At 40.8% G+C, this 21,607-nt stretch overlaps 1 protein-coding gene across 1 annotated transcript in view; it reads right to left on the bottom strand.

Annotated features, from left to right (window-relative positions):
• Window positions 1-3,174: 3,174 nt before the first annotated feature.
• Window positions 3,175-21,607, bottom strand: part of LOC117066030 — a 111,974-nt gene continuing 93,541 nt past the window's right edge. Inside the window, exon 2 of the mRNA XM_033181537.1 lies at window positions 3,175-3,664. Coding sequence (XP_033037428.1) covers window positions 3,175-3,664 — 490 coding nt within the window. The remainder of the gene's footprint in view (window positions 3,665-21,607) is intronic.

The raw sequence follows: 21,607 nt of genomic DNA, 5'->3' as shown, positions 1-21,607 counted from the left end.
ATTAAAGACATGCCAGCATGGAGCTGCCTATTCCTGATCAATTTCAAATAAGCAATGTAGTATATTATTGCTTTTATGTGCTTTTATAGCACAAGCTGTGCAAGATAATTGACTCCATGACAGATGTCTATATTTCAGAGGAAAATTTGTTTGTTAAAGAAAAAATATATTACTTTAACATGGGGCTATTCATTATACGGCCCACAAGGTGCTTTTTGATGACTTCTAAATTGAAATTAATATTTTCTCTTGTCGTTCTGAATATGCATAAGCAGATTTGACTGTTTGATATAGCCATTTTGAAGCTTATTCTGCTACTTCAACGTAATCTTCTGTACTCTTAGATCATGTTTCAAGTGCTGTGAAATGAGAAAGGGTGCATTTTAAAAAATTTTTCAAAGAAGCCTGTAGGCCTGAACAATTGCCAAGTTGTTCAGAGTAAGTTCTGTCCATCAGACCCATCTTTACATAAAATGACTATGAGAAAAGTCTAAAAATAAAGGGTACAGGAAATATTTTCTATGAATCCTTCTTTACTCTCTCACTTCTGCTTGAAAAGTCGCTCTCTTTCAAGGTAAACACTAGTAGGAAGTGGAATCTGAAGTCCCTAACACTTTTGTGTGAGGTACATTGGCTTGGAGAACTGGCAGTATTAGGTGGACAAGGCTGCTGTGAAAGAAAACTGAAAAAAGAGACAGGTTTACAAAGGAATGTCCATCTCCATCTACTTTGTAACACTGCTGGAGACCAATTCTCCTGTCTGTAAATCAACCTTCCCCTTCTTGTAGCTGTCAGAATTTCTCCAGGAAGAAACTAGACCCTTTATCTTCATCAGCTGACTGGTCACCTTCTGCAATAAGATCATACCATTAATATAAAATTAAAATAACTAATTGATACCAAGAGATTGCCATATTCAGAAAGGATATAAGTTTAATAAGGTTCTTTCAAGGACTATTTTTCCTTTGATGAGAAGAAAAGGAGAAATTTCTACCCTTTTGACCTTTCAATGGCCCAGTCTTTGGAGCATTAGGGGAAACAAGCAGGGGGACGGGAAAGAGATTTTTTAATTACATTGGATGTAGTATTTTTGAAAGTAAAACTGGGACACTAAGGACTAGTTTTGTAATGACACAGAGTGCAGAGACAACCTCAGGTGGGGTGGAGCCCTGAGGAGAGTGAAAAGGGAGGCTTCTCCTTACCTAAGGGGAGGTGGTTGGCTCCATTGCCCAAGCTGGCCTGCACACAGAATGGAATGCCCTGAGGCTGTAAGTCTGAGGCTCTGAGGTGGGGTGCACTACTGGGTGTCTGACAGCACAGCTAAAATTGGCTGTGCCAACCAGGATCTTGAAGGTGTGAGAGGTTACCATCAGGTTACGTTTAGAAGCGTTGTCCCAACTACCCTCCCACATTTTTTAAGGCAAAAATATAGTCACCACTAAACAAGAAAATCATCTTGGCACAACAGTGAACTGAATTGAACTAAGAAAGAAACAGAAAGAAAGAAAGAAGGAAAGAAAGAAAGAAAGAAAGAAAGAAAAGAAAGAAAGAAGGAAAGAAGGAAAGAAGGAAAGAAAGAAAGAAAGAAAAAGAGAGAGAGAAAGAAAGAAAGAAAGAAAGAAAGAAAGAAAGAAAGAAGGAAAGAAGGAAAGAAAGAAACCATAAAACACCATAGGCTAGAACTCCTGCCTCTCCACATTTTTTTCTCTCTCTCTCTCTCACCACACACACACACACACATACACAAACACACACACACATACACACACACTGAGAGAGAGAGAGAGAAAGAAGAGAGAGAGAGAGAGACGTATTTGAGGGAGGGTCTCAAGTGCTTGCTTTCCTTAGTAACCCAGTCCAGCAGGAAGACATAAAGTGACTTAGGAGATGTCTAAAGATGAAGAACAGCCCGGGGATCCGTAAACAGACTCAGCTCCGTGTCCTCTCGCACCTTGTCAGAATCAGTTTCCAGAATGACGGTCATCCGCCTGTCTTGGAATTTGGGTTGGGAAGTGGATGGAGTTCGTGGACGCATGCTCTAGGCCCTGACCAGTCTCGCCACTGCTCGCTAGGAATTCTGTTGGGATTTTCCAATCGGTCTACAGCGAGCATCGGTGGTTTCCCTATGAAGAAACTGATTTTCTTTCTGGGAATCCACCTAGAGCCTGAAGGCTTTGCCTCGTTTCCCACAGCTCCTCTCCCACGTACCCTTCGGTTCGCACTTTCCTACCTTCTTCCCAGTCCACTGGCTTCTCCTTCTTTATCTTCCTCAGTGTCCCTTCTCCCAACCTCCCCGCTACTACACCGGGTTCTGAAGAGGAGTTGTCTGGAAAGACCAGAGCTGGGTGCCGGGGATCTGGAGCAGCTCGGGACCCGCGCTGCAGGGAGCTGGGATGGGAGAGCGTGAGGGAGAGGAGGATGCGACTCTGGGAGAAAGAGAGGCGGCTGGGCTGGCGCTGGGGATGGAAGAGGCACAGTGAACGCACTCAGGCGGTTACCTGCAGACGGAGAGAGACCCTGGCAAACACCTGCTCTCAATTAAACGCATATCAATTTGTGTATGGGGTCAGTACTACACATCATCATTCCTCTTGGGTATAAAAGGTTCCTACTGGAACTCTCCAGCCCCGCCCCCACCACCCCACGCGCGGCTCCCTGCTTTCTCCTGCTTTGGCGTGAGGCTGGGGATGTGGGTAGCTCCAGAGTTCCCTGCCCGCAGTTTAGGGGCGAAGTGATCGGTGTGTGCGCGCTGGGCACTCTGCAGGTTAAAAAGGTTTCGCAGAAAGGGATACAGATGGAGGCGGGAAGCCAGGCTAAGAAAGGGATACCCACCTCCCTCCTCCGGTCGGAGGTGCGAATTGGGAAGCACTGCGCAGACCTGAGCGAGGTGGCCTGAATCCAGGGGCCGGGCAAGGGGGTGGTGTGAATAGAAATCGCACATTTCCCATGCGTTCAGCCCCGGTGCTCTGCCGTCCCTTCCAGTTCCATGCACTCAGCCAGGTATCCAGCTTGGAGCAAGGGCTGGGGGTCAACGGGTCCTTCCTTCTCTCGGGAAACGTTCTCCTGGCCCGAGGCTGGGCGGAGGGAGAGTCGGACATTTTCCTCTGCCTGTCTCCGGGCAGCTGTCGTGGCCACCTCGCAGGGCTGCTTCTAGGGACACGAGACTCGGGAGGGTCAGAGACTTTCAGGCCGGGCCTTCACTCCCCTCCCCGAAGCACTTGGGCAAGAGTTACAGCTCTTGGCTACCTCTGGCCCGCACGTGAGTTCTGACACCCAGCACACGCGACCCCCGCAGGGAAACCCCGGGAAGCTGCGCGCAGTCGCTGGGACTCGCCGGGGCTCCAGTTCCCAAGCCCCGCAGCCCCTCCGCCCAAAGAGGCAGGGCAGAGCAGGGGCAGCCGGCGTAGAAGAGGCGAGCGCGGGGCCGGCCCGGGAGTCGCCCCTGGGGAGGGACTGAGAGCTGCCCCAGGAGTCGAGGGCAAGCGGCAGACCCGGCTGGGCCTCGCGAGCGCCGAAGGCGGGGAGCCCCCGCCGCTGCCGCCGCCGCCGCGTGCTCAGGCTGTCCCCGCCCAGGGAGCCGGAGCCTCCAACTAACTCCGCCCGCCGCTCCGCCGCCCGCAGGCTCCGGCTTCCGTCCCGGACAGAGCCCGTGGCCGCGCAGGTTGGTGTCGCTGCCGCCGCCGCCGCCACTGCGAGGCGGGCAGAGCAAGGGTGAGGGTGGGGGTGCGAAAGGGGGCCCAGGCTCGGGATCCTGCTGCCACCAATTCCTGGTGCCCCAGGAGGTTGTTGCTTTTTCTCTCGGGCTGCCCGGGTCGGGGGTGGGGGGATGGGGCGGGGATTCAGTGCTGTGGCCAGGGAGGATTTTGGGGGACTGAGCCATTCTCGCATTTCCCCAACCTCTCTCACCACACTTCACCATCATTATTAAGTCCCTGGTCAGTTTGTGAGGGGTCGCCCTCCCCTCCTGTCCTTCTCACCTCCGCACTTCTCCTTGTGCCCCTAGGGGGTACGATTTGTTCATTCGCCTTTTCTGCCCCCAACTTGGAGAACTCTCCGTGACGCCTAGAAAGCCTCCTTGGTCCTCTGCCCACCCTTGAGTCTAGTTTGGGGAGGTAGAGGCCGCCGCGGAGTAGCAACCTGGGGTGTGGAGTGGGGGCGAGTGCCGGGAAGCAGTGGAAATTCCCTCCCCTCTTTCTTTCCCGTCCTGGCCCAGCTTTGCTCTCTTCCTGCCGTTTTACCAGCCTCGGAGTGTAATACGAGGGCGAAGCGCGATCGCCCAGGCAGAATGGAAAGTATCCACCACTTGGGATACTAGTTAAGTCTAGGTTCAGTCACCTTCCCAGCTGTGTGGCCTTGGGACCCGCCCCATCGGAACCTCTGTGTTGTCATCTGCAAAATATGCGTCAGCTCTGCCCGCAGCTGAGGGTAGTTGTGGGGCTCCCTTGGGATGACTTAGGTTATTACGTGATTTTGAGCACGGTCTCTTGTCTCGTGCAGCTGCCTGATGGCAGGTCCTGTGTTCTGATCGTCTGAGTTCGTGTCCTTTGGCTGAGATGTGATTATCTCTCTGGGAGATTTGGTCAGTAGCTTTGCGGGGCTGAAAGGCGTGTGTTCCTGGAGCTGGTTACCAGGGTTCAGAGTTGAAATCGTCTCGTCCCCACCAATCCCTGTGTACCAAGCTAAGGACCTTACATCCTGTGCGTTTGCTGTCATAGAAATTTAAATAGAAGGAAGATCTTATTGGACTTGGTTTGCTTCAGATGTTTTACATTCTTTACAATCTCTTTTCTATTCTAGGTGCAAACTTAAATTTACTGCTAATTTTAATAATCCAGGAAGGATGCCTTCATTTTGGTAAAATCAGTCATTTAGCTCAAATAACATGTGACATATTGCTTGTAAATTTTCAGTTTATAATCACAGGCACAAAAAACATAGTTCTTGCCATTCTATGCTTACTTTATGAAGTAAGTAAATGGCCTAAAAAAAAATCAGCTTTACAGGAAGTCAGGGCTGTAGTGAACTGTGTTTATACCACTGCACTCCAGCCTGGGTGACACAGCGAGACCCTGTCTCAAAAATAAATAATCAGTTTTAGAATTGATATTAAATGGTAAGCCCTGTCGTTCCTGCATTCCTGACTTGATAGGCATTTTCATTGTGCTATGCACTCTGCTACGTGCTTTAAAGATGTAAAGATATAGAGTATGTTCCTTGTCCGAAAGGGCCTTCCAGTGTAACTTAAAGACTATATAGTTTTATTTCATATTTTTATATGAACAGTCTTCTAATGACTATACATGGCAAGTAGAATGAGGTCAAGAATGCATTATCAAAGGCCCTTTAAGATCATCATTTGGCCGGGTGTGGTGGTTCATGCCTGTAATCACAGCACTTTGGGAGGCCGAGGCGGGCAAATCACAAGGTCAGAAGTTCGAGACCAGCCTGGCCGACATGGTGAAATCCCATCTCTACTAAAAATACAAAAAATTACCTGGGCATAGTGGCGGGCGCCTGTAATCCCAGCTACTTGGGAGGCTGAGGCAGGAGAATCGCTTGAACTTGGGAGGTGGAGGTTTCAGTGAGCTGAAATCAGTCCACGCACTCCAGCCTGGTGACAGAGTGAGACTCTGTCTCAAAAAATAAAAACACAAAAAATAATAAATAAATACATAAATAAATAATCATTTGGTGAGTTTACACAATAGATTGGAAGAAATAACAAGTTTGCTAAGACATTGCTTTCGAAAATAAAATGCCATGTGCTTCTACTTCATCAAGCTGCACTTGGAAATAAAATGAATTCTGTGTTTTTAGAATGAAGCTTAGGAAAGCATTCTACACATGTATGATGTGCTAATCAAATGTTAAAAGCTATAGACATTTTAATTCTAACTTCATTCAACACGTCAATAAAATTGTGGTGCCCACATATAGTTTTTTTCTCAACTCCTTCAGGAAGGAAATTATAATGCCTAGAAAAATATACAGATATTTAATGTAATATTTTTAATAAGCTGGAACTTGAACGCTTAAAGGCCTGGTGGGTCCTGAAGTGTCTCTGGAAATTTGACTTTAAAAGTTACAAGACTTGGTGAGACTAAGTGTGATGACTCATGCCTGTAATCCCAACACTTTGAGAGGCTGAGGCGGGAGTATTGCTTGAGTTCAGGAGTTTGAACCAGCAACATAGTGAGACCTTCTCTCTACAAAAAATATTAAAAGAAAAAAAAAAGCCAGGTGTGGTAGTGCATGTCAGTAGTCCCAGCTACTCAAGAGGCTGAAGAGGGAGGATCTCTTGAACCTGGGAGGATGAGGCTGTGGTGAGCTGTGATCATGCCACCACACTCCAACTTGGGCCACAGACAGACACCCTGTCTCAAAAACAAAAAAAAAAACTCTTAGAATTTAGCTTGTTTTTAAAACTTTGTGTGTGTGTGTATGTGTTTTGGGGCAAAGAATGAGCAAGAATTCCACCTGGAAAAGATTGACCAGGGATCTTGACTTTCTGCCTAGGTTGTACTTTTGTGATTCAGTGACATCTCTGATTCTTTCTTCCTCCTAGGAAGAATTTATTTATCTGCTGTGTGCAGAATTTATTAGGCTTTACATACCGTGCTTTGAGGGCTTTGGACTCTCACATTAAGGCATGGCAGGCTGAGGGGCAGCCTGAGGGACATAACGTTAACTTTACACTTGGCCTTATTGCTCCATACCTTTGTTTTTCTATTTGTGAAATGAGATTAAAGATTCTTGTTACTGCCCTGGAAGCTGTGTCATTTGGTATAATAGCCATGAAAGCTTCTTGTGTGTATAAGAACTTTCTTTACCATTTGAATGTGAAAGTTAATTATTAAAACCATACAAGTAGCTCAAAAGATGGGCTGTGAATGAAGTTGCTGTTGGTGTCATGTGCTCTCAGGTCTCCTGGCAGAAATTTAAGTCATCATGCATCCCTACAATTTACAGTAGTGTTGTGGAGAATAAGGCCTTCATCTTGTCCCTTTTGGAGGGTTGAATGGTTTAACTCTCCAAAATGGGAATAATGAAGTACTAACCTGAAAGGACTGTTGTCAGCATTAAATGAACTAATCCACATGTGGTTCTTAGCACATTGCCAGTATATAGCTATTGCTCTACGACTCAAGTAGTTATTTTAGTTTCTCCAGGGTAGGGGGAGAGGGGGAAGGAATGACATTTCAGTGGTCCACATTTTAAAAATAAATACATATATAAAAATGTAAATACACTCTTCCCCAATCTTTTGAAGTGGCCTTTCTTCACCTAACTTGTTTCATTCATTTATGCAACAAGTGTTTATTCAGCCCACACTAGATGTTTGGCTTTTTCCTAGGCACTGACATACAATAGTATACAAGACAGTTGTAGTCACTTTCTTATGACTTGAAGGTGTAGAGAGGGATGCAGATCTATAAACAGAGACTTACAAATTTAGAAACAAAATTTAAAATAATTGTAATGCCATGTGATTCATGCCATGATAAGGGTAGTGTAGAGAACCTCGGAAGATATGATGGGATGGCAGGGTCCTGGATAGGTGAATGTCACACAGGGCATCATCTCATCCTAATAGGGTTGGTGATGGTGAAGGAAAGCTTCCTAGTGGCATGAATACACGAAGACCTGAAGCACGAGTGGTAGTTAGCAGCTGAAGAAGTGGGAAGATTGAAAGAGACCAAAGGGAGCATGATGCCTTAGAATGGAAGTCAGGCAGAAAATGTAAAACAATACATAGGTTAAGAGCAGGAGGGAGATGCGTGGCAATCTGGAGAATCCAGACTGTCTAAAGGGAAAAGTAGATACTCAGTTTCAGCCAAGTATTGTCAGGTTGGGATGCAGGCCAAGTGTTGCCAGATGCCTTGATTTCTAAAGAGGAGCTTAAAATTCATATTTTATAAATATGAAATCTCCCAAATATGAAATAGCCCAAATGTTTTAAAAACTGTTCTATGGGCCAAACCAGGCAAATATGTAGTTGGAATTCAACCTAGGACTCCACTTTATGACCTCTACATGTAAGAACATGAGAGGAGTTTAATGTGACTAAAGGCATAAACCTTAAACGGACAAGCAAGGGAAGTGCTGGCTTTGTGGAACTTGCTAAGGAGGGGTGGCCTAATCCTAAGGACAGTGGGTGACACTGAAGACTGAAACAAGATGAGATTTGTGTTACAAGATGCAGTCTAGCTACTGTATAGAGAGTGAGTGGGAGGAGGCAGTGGTGGAAGAAGGATAACCATTTGGAAGCTTACCATGGTCATAGGAAGAAGTATGGCTAAAAGCAAGGTATTCAAGGAGGAGGGAGATGAGTGGATTTCAGGGATATGTATGATACCGCTATGTTGGGATTCAATTCTCCATTAGTCACTCAGACTTTTGCATGTCTTATGAGCAAAGGCACTTACTGCTTTCATCCCAGACTCTCTTCTCAAAGATATTTGTATAGTAGATAGTTTTGGAAGATAGAGGTATTCTTTCCCTCCGAAGCAAAGGGCAGGTAGGTTTTACTGTCCAGTTTAAAATATTCAAGAACCCTAAGCTCAGGGTTCCCCTCTGACAATGCATTGAGTATCCGCTTCACATCACATGGGGGGAACTGAGTTTCTGGAGATTGGCACAACTATGCTGATACTACTGCTACTGATATTTTTGTGAGTAGTATAGTCCTTTGTTTCTGACCCTAGAATTTGCTCTTTTCTTCCAGCATCGTCATGAAACTGTGGCACATTAATTTCGTTAGCCTGCAAGTAGGGTAAAAATCTCAGACCCTTAATTATTGAGAGCAATCTAGCCATATTGTCTGTTTAAATTTAAGTATAAATTAATTAAAAATGGAATAAGATTTGAAACACCCATTCCTCCATTGCACTAGCCACATTTCAAATGCTTAATAGCCCATATGAGGCTAGTTGCTACGGTCCTGGGCAGAGAAGATATAGAAAATTTCCATTGTTGCAGAAAGTTTTATTGGACATTGCTGGTTTAAAGCTACAAATTTTGTTTGTGTTGGTAAGTGAGTAGAGACAGTAGAAGTTGTTGATTTTGACAGCAGAAAAATGATGTTTGGCTTCATGTTAGATTCATAGGAGTCCCTTTAAATACAAAGAAAATATTTCTGTTTGGATAACCTATACAGTACTTAGTTCAGGCCTCTTGGGGAAAAGAAGTGGAAAAGTATCTACACTGTCAATTTGGAGACTGGGCAGACTGGGAACATGTGGCAGCAGAAGTTCTACATATAAACGGCATTACTCAAATCATGTGTGACTGTGAGATTAGGATCTGTGCCCAAAGGAGCTTGAACTTCTGAACACTGTCTTGAGCTTCGTCTGCTAACCATGCTTAACACAAAAGGACAAGAGTTGCATATTAACAGTGAGAGTTGATGGGTGCAGCACACCAACATGGCACAAGCATACATATGTAACAAACCTGCACGTTGTGCACATGTACCCTAGAACTTAAAGTATAATGAAAAGAAAACAAACAAACAAACAAACAAAAACATAGTGAGGGTCTGGAGCATAGCCAGTCCAGCAGCACCTAGGCAGTGCCTGCTGCAACCCAGCTATGCTGGCATGTACTCACAGAAAGGATGGAGGACAGGAACAAGATTTCCAGATGGCTCTTGTTCAGGAGTTTAAGAGGATAGCTTCAAGAAAGGAGGGAACTGGACTCAAAAAATAGAAAACATAATAGTTTAAAATACAACTTTAAATGACACCGCAGAATTAGGGGGAAATGCCAAGAAACAATCAAAGCAGCAGATCTGCTTCCCTCTCAGATAGGAGAAGCTCATTTTGTGGAGAGTGTGGACCACAAGTACTGGGAAGCAAATGCACAAAGAATGATAGGTCCAGCCAACAGTTGCAGTAACAAAGGACAGTTTTTACCTGCATTGAGTGTACAGTTCACTGCTGCATGTACAACATAAGCAAAACAAAAACAGTGGTAGAAATAAATAAAAGTAAAGTCTGAGGCCCTTATGGAAGTATCATACTACTACCTGCTTTTTCCGTGGCTGAAAATGCCTTATCATAAATTTCATATATTGAGAATTTCACTTATTTATGCCAAAGTAAGTTTGTTTTAAAATAGTACTCATTTGTAGTGCAGTAAATTTTTACTTATATAAAGATTAATTCAAGCTTTTAAAAATCTGAAGTTTAGAATATTTTAAAGATTGAATTTATTATTTTTAAGCACTTATATACATAGCACCCAGAACCTGTCAGGGTTGCTACCTTTTAGAACTCTTTTGAAGGGAACTTTTATGAAGATATTAATTTTGAATAACATGATAATTGTTGCATTTAATTGGAGGCTTCTATAGTGTTGAAAGAAAACTTTTTTAGGTTATATGCATACCTGTTATTTACATAATTCCATCAACAAAGCCTTATTTTCATAGACGTTCCTTTCAAATTCAGTAAATTCTGGGAGAGTCGAAGTCATGTGCTATTAGGTTTTGTGTAAAGGTAGAGTCCCTTGCATAAAGCAGGCATTCGTTAACTAGTGAGATTTTTCTCCATTTAGTTTAAAACCATTACTCTGTTAAATGTCTTTTTCTTTTAATTGTGAATTTTGAAATCTTATTTCTGTAGAGGTAGAAAAGGCTGGTTGTCTCCCCCAAATCCCCCTTCCTCAGCCCCTCTAAATCTGGTAAAGTCACTTGTTCAGTGTGCTTTCATTTTTCCTTTCTCTTTTATTTGCCACAGTTCTTACCTGTGCTTCAGGCTAGTCTTGCCTTGTGCCTCCATTCTCTTCATATAAACAGCATGAAATTGGAAATACTCGTTGTCTGTTGTATTTCTGAAGATCAGAATTTTCCCCAGTTTCATGCTGTCCTTTCTCAGGCAGGGTGTGGTAAGTCATCTTTTGAAAACTGTTTCCAGTAAAACTGGAGTATGCTGTTGAAACTGTCGGTGTGCCCTCTTCAGAAACAAAACCAGGAGACTTGCTATTTATTGCATGAGTCACTGATGGATTTCAATGAATGGAAGCAATATTAGATTTTTTTTTCATGCTCATCAATGCTACATCTTATTTTAAAAGAAGTCTGAAATAAGGAAGTAAAAGTAAACTAATAAACTCCTTCTTTCCCTGGGGAGAATTTAGAATTATATTGGTTCTCATGTTTTCAGAATAAAGCAGTAACAATGAGGCTTAAAAAAAAAATTAGGCCTTGTCCTTTAACCCATGATACCCTGTAGTGCTCAGAGCTTTCTAGTGGGTACGTTTTCTCAAGTTGCACATGAGTAACTTTAATCAGGAGCGAAGTGGTTCTTTTTATTATATGCCATTTCCTCTGTGGCCCCTGCCTCACTTAGCTATGACTGTATGCCTAATCGACCACAGTGAAATGTCTTTAAAACATTTTCCAGGGAACTAAGGACTTTTTGCAGAATTTTTATAATAGAAAATGCCAAGGAAAGTTTTAATGGTTTCTCTGCACAGATAAATGTTTCCAGAGCAGACTGATGATGAGTCAAGGAGCTGTTAATAGGATATGTAAATGTAACCTTTCACCTAGTTACTGTCACTACCTAAGTCATAACTACCTGGTGTCAGTAAATTGTTTGAACTAGTTCTTGTCTAGTTCCCTAATTAAACAGACTCTCTTGGTCCCATTATTAGCACTGTTACAGTTTGCATTGTCCTGGGTTCCTCCGCTCAGCTTCTGTTTTAGTAATAGCTCTAAGTCCTATTACAGATTTTCACTAATACCGTTGCCTTCAGCTTTACCTCAGTATTAGTGGAAAAATTTTTTATCTGTGTATTTGACAGTGACCTCTAGCTCTTGGGTTTCACTTATTCAACAAATATTCGTTCAGTGTCAGCCATGTACCTAGCACTATTCTTGATCCCAGAGATCCAATAATGAGCAAAAAATTCCTGGTCTGCATTATCATGGAGTGAAGAGTATAGGAGGAAGGCAGTCACTAATAAAATATACACATGACAACAACAACAACAAATAATTATGTATAATTACAAGCAGAGGTAAATGCTCTGAATAGAACAGTACAATTTTGTGGGCTTATATAATAGGAACCTGAGGAAGTGACACTTGATTGATATCTGAAGTGTGAGTAGGAGAATGTGAGATAGAGTAGGAAGAAAAGTGTTCCAGAAAGCAGAGAGAACTGCCATTTGTGCAGAGGCCCTTTACAGAAGGGAACAGAATGAAATCAAGTAACTGAGGAGGGTCAAGGGGAGAGAAGAGCTACTGTGAGGCTGGACCTCTTGGCTGGGGCCAGTCCACACAGGGTCTTGCTGGCCACGTGAAGAATTTGGTTTTCCTCATAAGAACAATGGAGAGTGTTTTAGGTAGGAGCTGGGGACTTGATGTGATTTGTGTTTTGGTGAGATTATCTGTGGGGTTGTGAGTTGGATTAGGGTGTGAGTGTCAGTGGGGAGAAGTTGGATAGCTCTTGCATTAATTTAATTTGACATGACAGTGTGTACCACTCTGGTGATGGATACTGGGAAGTGGCAGTGAAGATGGATCGAAAGTGTTTTGGGGGGAATACCATTAATTGAATTCAGGAATAAGTTGGGATTTTCCTTTATTTGTTCAACAAATATTTAGTGACTCCCTACTTTATGCTAATCTCTGTGCCAGGCTCCAGAAATAAAACTCTGAACAGTATATAAAATGTCTTTGGACTCATGAAGCTTAATTATTATGGGAGTGAAAGACAATCATTAAGTGTAACATATATAATAAAAACATATATATAATAAATACATATATATATATAAAATCAGGTACTAATAAGTCCTGTAAAGAAAAATTAGGCAAATAAGGGAATGGAGAATGATAGCAGAGGGTCCTCTTACATAGGATGGTCAACAAAACCTCTTGAAGACGTAGCATTTGAGCAAAAACACAGATGAAGTTGGGGAGCTAACTGCAAAGATTCTCTACTAAGCAGAGGTAGCAAGTATAAGATACTGAGGCTGGAACAAAGGAACTCTGCCTCTACACCTCCACCACCAAGGAATACCAAGATGACCAGCATGTCCAGAAATAGGGGGGGTGAGGGAAGAAAAGTGTCAATAATGTCTTGCTGGTAGCTAAAACTTAAAGCATCTATATGGGGTCATTATTTTCAGTCCTAATCAGTTTTTCAAAGTCCCTTACTGTATCGACTACAATCCCAGGTTGCTCTGCCACTAAACTGATTTTAACACAGCTACTAGAACAGCTTCCTTTACCACAGCAAACCCTGCTCAAAAACTGTCAGTGGTAACTGTTTGTCTATCCTGTCCATGACAACCCCTTCATCAGCCCAGCTAAAAGTCCCCAATCTTACTTCAAGCCCACATGCTGTTACAACCCTTTCTGTACTTCTTATTCAGTTGAAGCCTTCCCTTTAATGTTTGTTTAGGCTTTCCACATAATTTATCCTTTTCTTTTTTGCCATTCTTTTTATTCATCATGAAGCCTCTTTTCTTTCTATTGGCCTATTTCTATCACTTCCTTCAAGAGTTACTTTTTCTACCTGTTTCTTCTGATTTATTCCAGCTTACCTGGATCACAGAACCCCTCAGCCTACTCAGTCTATGTGATGTTATTTTTGTCCTTCCTTGAGTCACTTGAAGAACTACTTTTAAAGTGCCACCATTGTTCCAAGTTAAAATATTCATGATTGCATTCATTTTTCCTAGAAAAGATTTGGTACCAGTACTTGCTCTGCCATGTATATATGTGACATTGGCCAAAACAGTCAACGTTCAGGTTCCTTGTCAATAAGATGAAGATACCAAGGCTCCCTTCTTTCATTCAGTATAGTTGTGAAGAAAAAGTGAAGTATAACATGTACAAAGTGTTTTAAGCAAATGTACGACATTATTTTTAGTATTTTACGTGGGTGTAGTCCATATCCTCATCTAAATTGCAGGTTCTTCGCGCCATTTCACACAGTGTAGAGTCACGTATGTGTGTGTTGCTGGAACTCTGAGGATTCTTAAGCTTCCAGCCACACTTTGCAATCTTGGGCCAACTTCATCTACAACCTGCATATTAGTTTCCTGGGGCTGCTGCAACAAAGTACCACAAACCAGGTGGCTTAAACCCCAGAAATGTATTGTATCAGAGTTCTAAGGCTAGAAGTCCAACATCAGTATATTGGCAGGGTTGGTTGTTTCAGAAGGCTGTGAGAGAGAACCTGTCCCATTCCCTCTGTCGTGTTCTGATAGTCTCAGATATTCGTTGGCCTATACATGGTTCCTTGTGTCTTCACATCATCCTTCCTGTCTTCCTCTTTGTGTGTCTGTCTCTGTGTCCAAGTTTCCCCTTTTTATAAGGACACAGTAATATTGGATTATGGTCTACCCCAATGACCTCATCTTAACTAGATCATCTGCAAAGACCCTATTTCCAAATCGTCACATTCACAGGTACTGAAAGTTAAGACTTGAACATCTTTTGTTTTTATGGGGACACAGCTCAGCCCATATCGGCATGATACAATACACATACAAGAAAGGGTAACCACAAATGTGATGAATTTGTTCTGTGTTACTAAAATGGTAAATTAGGTGTGGAGCTAGTTTCCCATATGATACAAGGCAGCAGCCCCTAACCTTTTTGGCACCAGGACTAGTTTCATGGAAGACAGTTTTTCCACGGACTGGGATGGAGAATGGTTTTGGGATGATTCAAGTGCATTACATTTATTGTGCACTTTATTGCTATTATTATTCCGTTGTAATATATAATGAAATAATTATACAACTCACCATAATGTAGAATCAGTGGGAACCCAAGCTTGCTTTCCTGCGTCTTGACTGTCCCATCTGGGGGTGATGGGAAAGAGTGACAGATCATCAGGCATTAGATTCTCATAAGGAGCTTGCAACCTAGATCCCTCTCACATGCGGTTGATGTTAGGGTTCCTGCTTCTATGACACTCTAATGCCCCAGCTGATCTGACAGGAGGTGGAGCTCAGGTGATAATGTGAGCGATGGGGAGTGGCTGTAAATACAGATGAAGTTTGGCTTGCTTACCCACTGCTCACCTCTTTGCTGTGCAACCCTGTTCCCAACAGACCAAGACCAGTATCAGTTTGTGGCCAGGGGAGTGGGGACACCTGATATAAGGAAAAATAAATGAAATACTTGATAAAAGTTGCATGTGAAATTCTGAACATTCGCATAAACTTATTTTAGAATTCAACAATTCCTGTTAATTTTAACTTGCTGTACTTTCATTAAATTGCTTCATTATTATTGCTGCATCAAGATTTTCACTAAAGGAAAAACAGCCATAGATTGTTTATTTCTGCTTATTGTTTTTTGTAGGAAAAAATTAAGGAAAAAGACATATTAGATTTCATTGCTGTCGTAGAAATAAATTTCCTCTTGGTATCCTCTCATGTAAATGTTGGAAAATGAGGCTCACAGAGGTTAAAATAGTTTGTCCAAGGTCATATAGGTTCTAAGTGCTGGGACCAGGATTTGAATCCACAGACTCTGGCTTGGGGGCCTGTGTCACTCTGGCAGGCTTGTCATGTGGGGATTAATAAGCTCATCCATGTAATGCACTTAGAATGAAGACCAGCACACAGCAAGCACTCGGTCCACTACTGTGATGACAATGACAAACTACTGCTAGTTCTATAATTACTATAATGGTGTTAACTACTGTTACTACCATTAATATTATCCACTCTGATTCATATTCATACCTAACCATGTCTTTTAAATTTTTTTTCTAAATTGTTTTAATTTTTAATTTTTGTGGGTACCTAGTAGGTGTATATATTTATGGGGCATATTAGATATTTTGATACAGGCATACAATATGTAGTAATCACATCAGAGTAAAATGGGTATCCATTACTTCACACACTTTTTGTGTGTTACAACCTAATTATACATTTTTAGTTATTTTAAAATGTATAATTATATTCTCATTGACTATAGTCACCCTGTTGTGCTATCACATACTAGATCTTACTTATTCTTTCCATTTTTTATGCCCATTAACCATCCCTACTCCCCCTCCAACCTCTCCACTTCCCTTCCCAGTCTCTGGTAACCATCATTCTACTATCTCCATGCGTTCAATTGTTTTTATTTTTAGTTCCCACAAATAAGTGAGAACATGGATAGTGTGTCTTTCTGTGCCTGGCTTATTACACTGAACATAATGACCTCCAGTTACATTCATGTTGTTGCAAATAACAGAATCTCATTCTCTTTTATGGCTAAATAGTACTCCATTCTGTATATGTACCACATTTTCTCTGTCCATTGATCTGTTGATGGATACTTAGGTTGTTTCCAAATCTTGGCTATTGTGAACAGTGCTGTGGTAAACAAAGTGCAGATACCTCTTCAATATGCTGATTTCATTTCTTTTGGGTCTATACCTAGCAGTGAGACATATATATCCCAAAGAAAGGAAATTACTGAATCTTATGGTAGCTCTATTTTAGTTTTCTGAGGAACCTCCAAACTGTTCTCCATAGTGGTTGAACTCATTTACATTCCCACCAACAGTGTTCAAAGGTTCCCTTTGTTCTACATCCTCACCAGCATTTGTTACTTCATGTCTTTTGGAAAAAAGCCATTTTAACTGGGGTGAGATGACATTGTAATTTTTATTTGCATTTATCTGATGATAAATGATGTTGAGTGCCTTTTCATATACCTATTTGCCATTTGTATGTCTTCTTTTGAGAAATGTCTATTCAGATCCTTTGCCCGTTTTTTAACTGGATTATCAATTTTTTTTTCCCAGTAGAGTTGTTGGAGTTCCTTATGTATTCTGGTTACTAATCCTTTGTCAGATGGATAGTGTGCAAATGTTATCTCTCATTCTGTGGATTGTCTCTTCACTTTGTTCATTGTTTCCTTTGCCGTGCAGAAGCTTTTTGACTTGATGTGGTCCTATTTGTCCATTCTTGCTTTGGTGGCCTGTGCTTATGGGGTATTACTCAAGAAATCTTTGCCCATACCAATGTCCTGGAGAGTCTTCCCAATGTTTTCTTGTAGAACTTTCGTAGTTTGAGGTCTTAGATTTATGTCTTTAATCCATTTTGATTTGATTTTTGTATATGGTAAGAGATACGGGTCTAGTTTCATTCTTCTCCATATGTGTATCCAGTTTTCCCAGCACCATTTATTGAAGAGACTGTCCTTTCCCCAATGTTTGTTCTGAGCAACTTTGTTGAAAATGAGTTCATTTAGATGTTTGAATTAGTTTTTGGGTTGTCTGTTCTGTTCCATCTGTCTCTGTGTCTGTGTTTATGCCAGTACCGTGCTGCTTTGGTTACTATAGCTGTGTGGTATAATTTGAAGTCAGTTAATGTGATTCCTCTGATTTTATTCTTTTTGCTCAGGATAGCTTTGGCTATTCTGGGTCTTTTGTGAATACATATAAATCTCAGGATTTTTTTCCCACTTCTATGGAGAATTTCACTGGTATTTTGATAGGGATTGTATTGAATCTGTAGATTGCTTTGGGTAGTATGGACATTTTACTGATGCTGATTCTTCCAATCCATGACCATAGGCTATCTTTCCATTTTGTGTATGTGTGTGTCCTCTTCAATTTCTTTCATCAATGTTTTATAGTCTTTGTTATAGAGATCTTTCACATCTTTGATTAATTCATAGGTAGTGAATTTTATTTCTGACTTTTGTTAATAGGATTTTTTAAAATTTCTTCTTCAGATTGTTTGGCTGTTGGTATATAGAAATGCTACTGATTTTTGTATGTTGGTCTTTTGTATATTGATTTGTGTTCTGCAACTTTACCGGTTTTGTTTATTAGTTCTATTACTTTTTGAGTGGAGTCTCTAGGTTTTTCCAAATACAAGGTCATATCGTCTGCAAACAAGGATAATTTGACTTCTTTCTTTTCAATTTGGATGCCCTTTATTTCTGCCTCTTGTCTGATTGTTCTAGTTAGGACTTCCAGTATTATGTTGAAGAACAATAGTGACAGTGGGCATCCTTGTCATAAAGATCTTAGAGGAAAGACTTTCAGTTTTTTCCCATCCAGTAAGATGCTAGCTGTGGGTCTGTCACATATGGCTTTTATTATGTTGAAGTGTGTTCCTTCCAGACCCAGTTTTCTGTGAGTTTTTATCATGAAAATACTTTGAATTTTATCCTACGCTTTTCCAGCATCAATTGTGATGATCATATGGTTTCTGTCCTTCATTCTGTTGAGATGATATATTACATTGATTGATTTGTGTATGTTAAACCTTCTGTGCATCCCTGGAATAAATCCCACTTGGTCATGATGAATGATCTTTATAATGTGTTAATTGCATTCAATTTGCTATTGTTTTGTTGAGGATTTTTGTATCAATGTTCATCAGGGATACTGGCCTATAGTTTTCTTTTTCTAATGTATCTTTGTCTGGTTGTGGTATCAGGGTAATGTTGCCATCATATAATGAGTTTTAAACTGTGTTTTAATAATAATTAATAATTTCCCCCAAATACTCTCTGTAGTCCATGAAAAATAGCTTTAATTGTGTCTGTAAGTTTTTCATTTGTTTGTTTTAAGGTGATAAGAGCTGTATTGATCCCTGAAGGGGTTTATATTTGTTTTTAAACCTTCTGTTACAGCATGGTATATAATATTTTGTACAGTGGCACCATTTGAATATTGCAGGTGTGTAGAGAAAAAAAAAAGCCAGTTTTGGTTAAGCATTTTGGGAGTTATAAACTCCTACTGGCCATTTTAAATTCTCTTCAGAAAAGTTGAGAGAGGTCAGGACTGTAAATTTAAAACCTTTATTTTTCATTACAATATATACTTGATTCCAGAGCATGGAGTTTAAGGGTGGTTGGGAACTATGTCACCTAATAACCTTTTTGGTTTCCATTGCTAAACGTTCTATAGTTCTGTTATAGTAATCATTTTGGTTGTCTTTTCAAAGTGAAAGCAAACCCATTTGCCAAGGGGGAATGCAATTGAAGTTTATTGTTAGGGCTGCATTCTAAACAGGGGAAACATAGAAGATGGAAAGAAAGTAGTCTTAGTTTTGAAAATACAGCCCTCCTGGTATTCAAGCTACCAACTTTGCAGTGTTTACTAAGCAGTTTTTCATCTGTACAACAGCCTTGGTGAAGATGTGTCTGGCTCCTTCTCCTAAATACTTTGTCTTCATGTCTGGTGGCTTAGTCTAGCATTTTCAACTACAGGATTACAAAGGAAGGAAACTGGGGGAGTGACCTTTCAAATTATTGAGAGGAGGAAATGGATGTTTACACTGTTGTTGGCTAGAATTTTGAAGCCTTTCAAAAATAAAGTTGCTCCGTATGCCCCAGATTTTATAGAGAGAAGTCTAGTGCCAACTTGAAAATAATGTTTTGGAATGGTTTGTCACCCCAGCAGCTTGATCCCCCTGCCACTCACCTGCCCCTAGAGGGGCTGTGGTATGCTAGAAGGGCTGTGACTGGGTTTAAAAGAAGAAATATTTATGTTTTCTTGTCCTAGTAAACTGTAGACATCAGAATCATAATTGTTCCCATTTGTTGAGGTCGTTTTGTAGAGTGGAGAAGAAAACCAGCTTCCTTCTGGCGTTAGATATTTGCATCAAGTCTTAACTCTGCCTCTTGACCTTGGGCAAATTACTGAACAACCCTCTGAGTGCCTAAGCTTTATCCGTTTTGAAACAGGGATGTATTGATGTCACTTCATACAGTGTGGTGGTTGTAATTATTCTTTGAGATTGATGAACATAAAATGCATAGAAAATGCCTGGCAAAGGGTTAACTGCTTAATAAATGTTGGATATCGTTATTATTATATGTTGTATACCTTCTCTACAGTACCTCTAATTTTTTCTATAACCCTGCAGTGTAAGCCTTCATCCCTATTTTACAGAGGAGAAAATTGAGGCTCATCAAGGTAATTGTTTGGTTTTGCATGTGAGGGTGTTTAAATATGGCCTGTTTTGTGCTGTCTTCCTCATCCTGATTCTTGCTCTCTGTGGTTCCCCACCAACACCGAGCTTGTGAAATAGAGCAAAAGGGGATTGCATTTTGTGTTTTCTCAAACTTATGTGCTAGGATGCTTGTGCAATTCAAGAGATATGCACATGGTTCTCAAATAAGTAAACTATACAGGCCCCTTTCAAAGGAAAACACCCTTACTTCCAGTTTGACTTAATTATATTTGTCATACATAGTGTTACTTAAATATATTCAAAGTTGGAGTAAATGTCTTACTTTATAGGACTTATACAGCTGTAAAATAAAACACATTTACAAATTAAATGCCAACAAAACTATAAAACAGTTACAATTTGAGAAATTACATTAATTTATGTGACAGATGTTGATATTTTGCTGAAAGTAAACTTCTATTTTGGGTTCATCCATAGGATAGATTTTATGTTCAAACTGTGTCTATCTTTTAATTTCATGATTTTAATATATCACAAATTTTTGAATATCTGGAGTTTCATATGATTCAACCTATCAAAACAATGTATTTTGAAATAAATATGTCATGTACCTTGGTAGTAATCATATCAAGGTGTTGGCAGTTCAGAGTAATAAGACTTCACGAATGCCAATTTTAATGGGTGTTACTTGACAAATGTGGAAAACTTTTACTTCCTTGGGAGTCAAGACATTGGCTCAATATTTAAGTGCAGACCTCATGCTAGACCCAGCCCTGAGCTTAGGAGGCCTAGAGTCAGACTTCCTGGGTTCACAGTACTACAATGTTTTTGCATACAAATTCCTATGAAATTTACATTTTATTGTGATAAACTAAAATTACTGGGTATACAAGTATGAAGATACATAGTTGTTGCTTTGTATTGTATTTGATTGCCATTTACAGTGCAGTGACAACGTAGAAGAGTTCACAGTTTGCCATATCCTGTATTAGGAGTTAGCATACCTTTTCTGTAAAAGGCCAGATGGTAAATATTTTAGGCTTTGTAGGCCACGTGTGATCTCTGTTGCAACTACTCAACCCTTTTGTTATAGCACAAAAGCAACAATAGACAATACATAAAATTTTATTTAGGGAGATTGAAATTAAATTTCTTTTTCTTTTTTTTTTTTTTTTTTGAGACCGAGTCTAGCTCTGTCGCCCAGGCTGGAGTGCAGTGGCGGGATCTCAGCTCACTGAAAGCTCCGCCTCCTGGGTTTACGCCATTCTCCTACCTCAGCCTCCTGAGTAGCTGGGACTACAGGCAGCCGCCACCATGCCCGGCTAGTTTTTTGTATTTTTTAGTAGAGACGGGGTTTCACCGTGTTAGCCAGGATGGTCTTGATCTTCTGACCTAGTGATCTGCCCGTCTCGGCCTCCAAAAGTGCTGGGATTACATGAAATTAAATTTCATATGATTTTTATGTGTCACAAAGTGTTGCTCTTTTTAAAATTTGTTTTCAACAATTAAAAAATGTAAAAAAACATTCATTCTTAGCTTGCAGGCAGTGCAGAAACAGTGAGCAGGGCATTTGTCTTGTGGGCCTAGTTATGGAGGCCTGTCCTAGACAACATTTAATACAGTGAAAAGGTTTCTCCTTTTTATTTTTAATTCATTAGTTAATTAACTTATTTACTTTTTATTAATTTTTATTTTAGGTTTG

The sequence above is a fragment of the Trachypithecus francoisi genome, unplaced genomic scaffold (assembly GCF_009764315.1).
Source record: "Trachypithecus francoisi isolate TF-2019V2 unplaced genomic scaffold, Tfra_2.0 Lachesis_group2, whole genome shotgun sequence".
Taxonomy (NCBI): domain Eukaryota; kingdom Metazoa; phylum Chordata; class Mammalia; order Primates; family Cercopithecidae; genus Trachypithecus; species Trachypithecus francoisi.
Note: the sequence above shows the minus strand (reverse complement) of the source record. Positions and strands in the feature narration are given on the sequence as shown.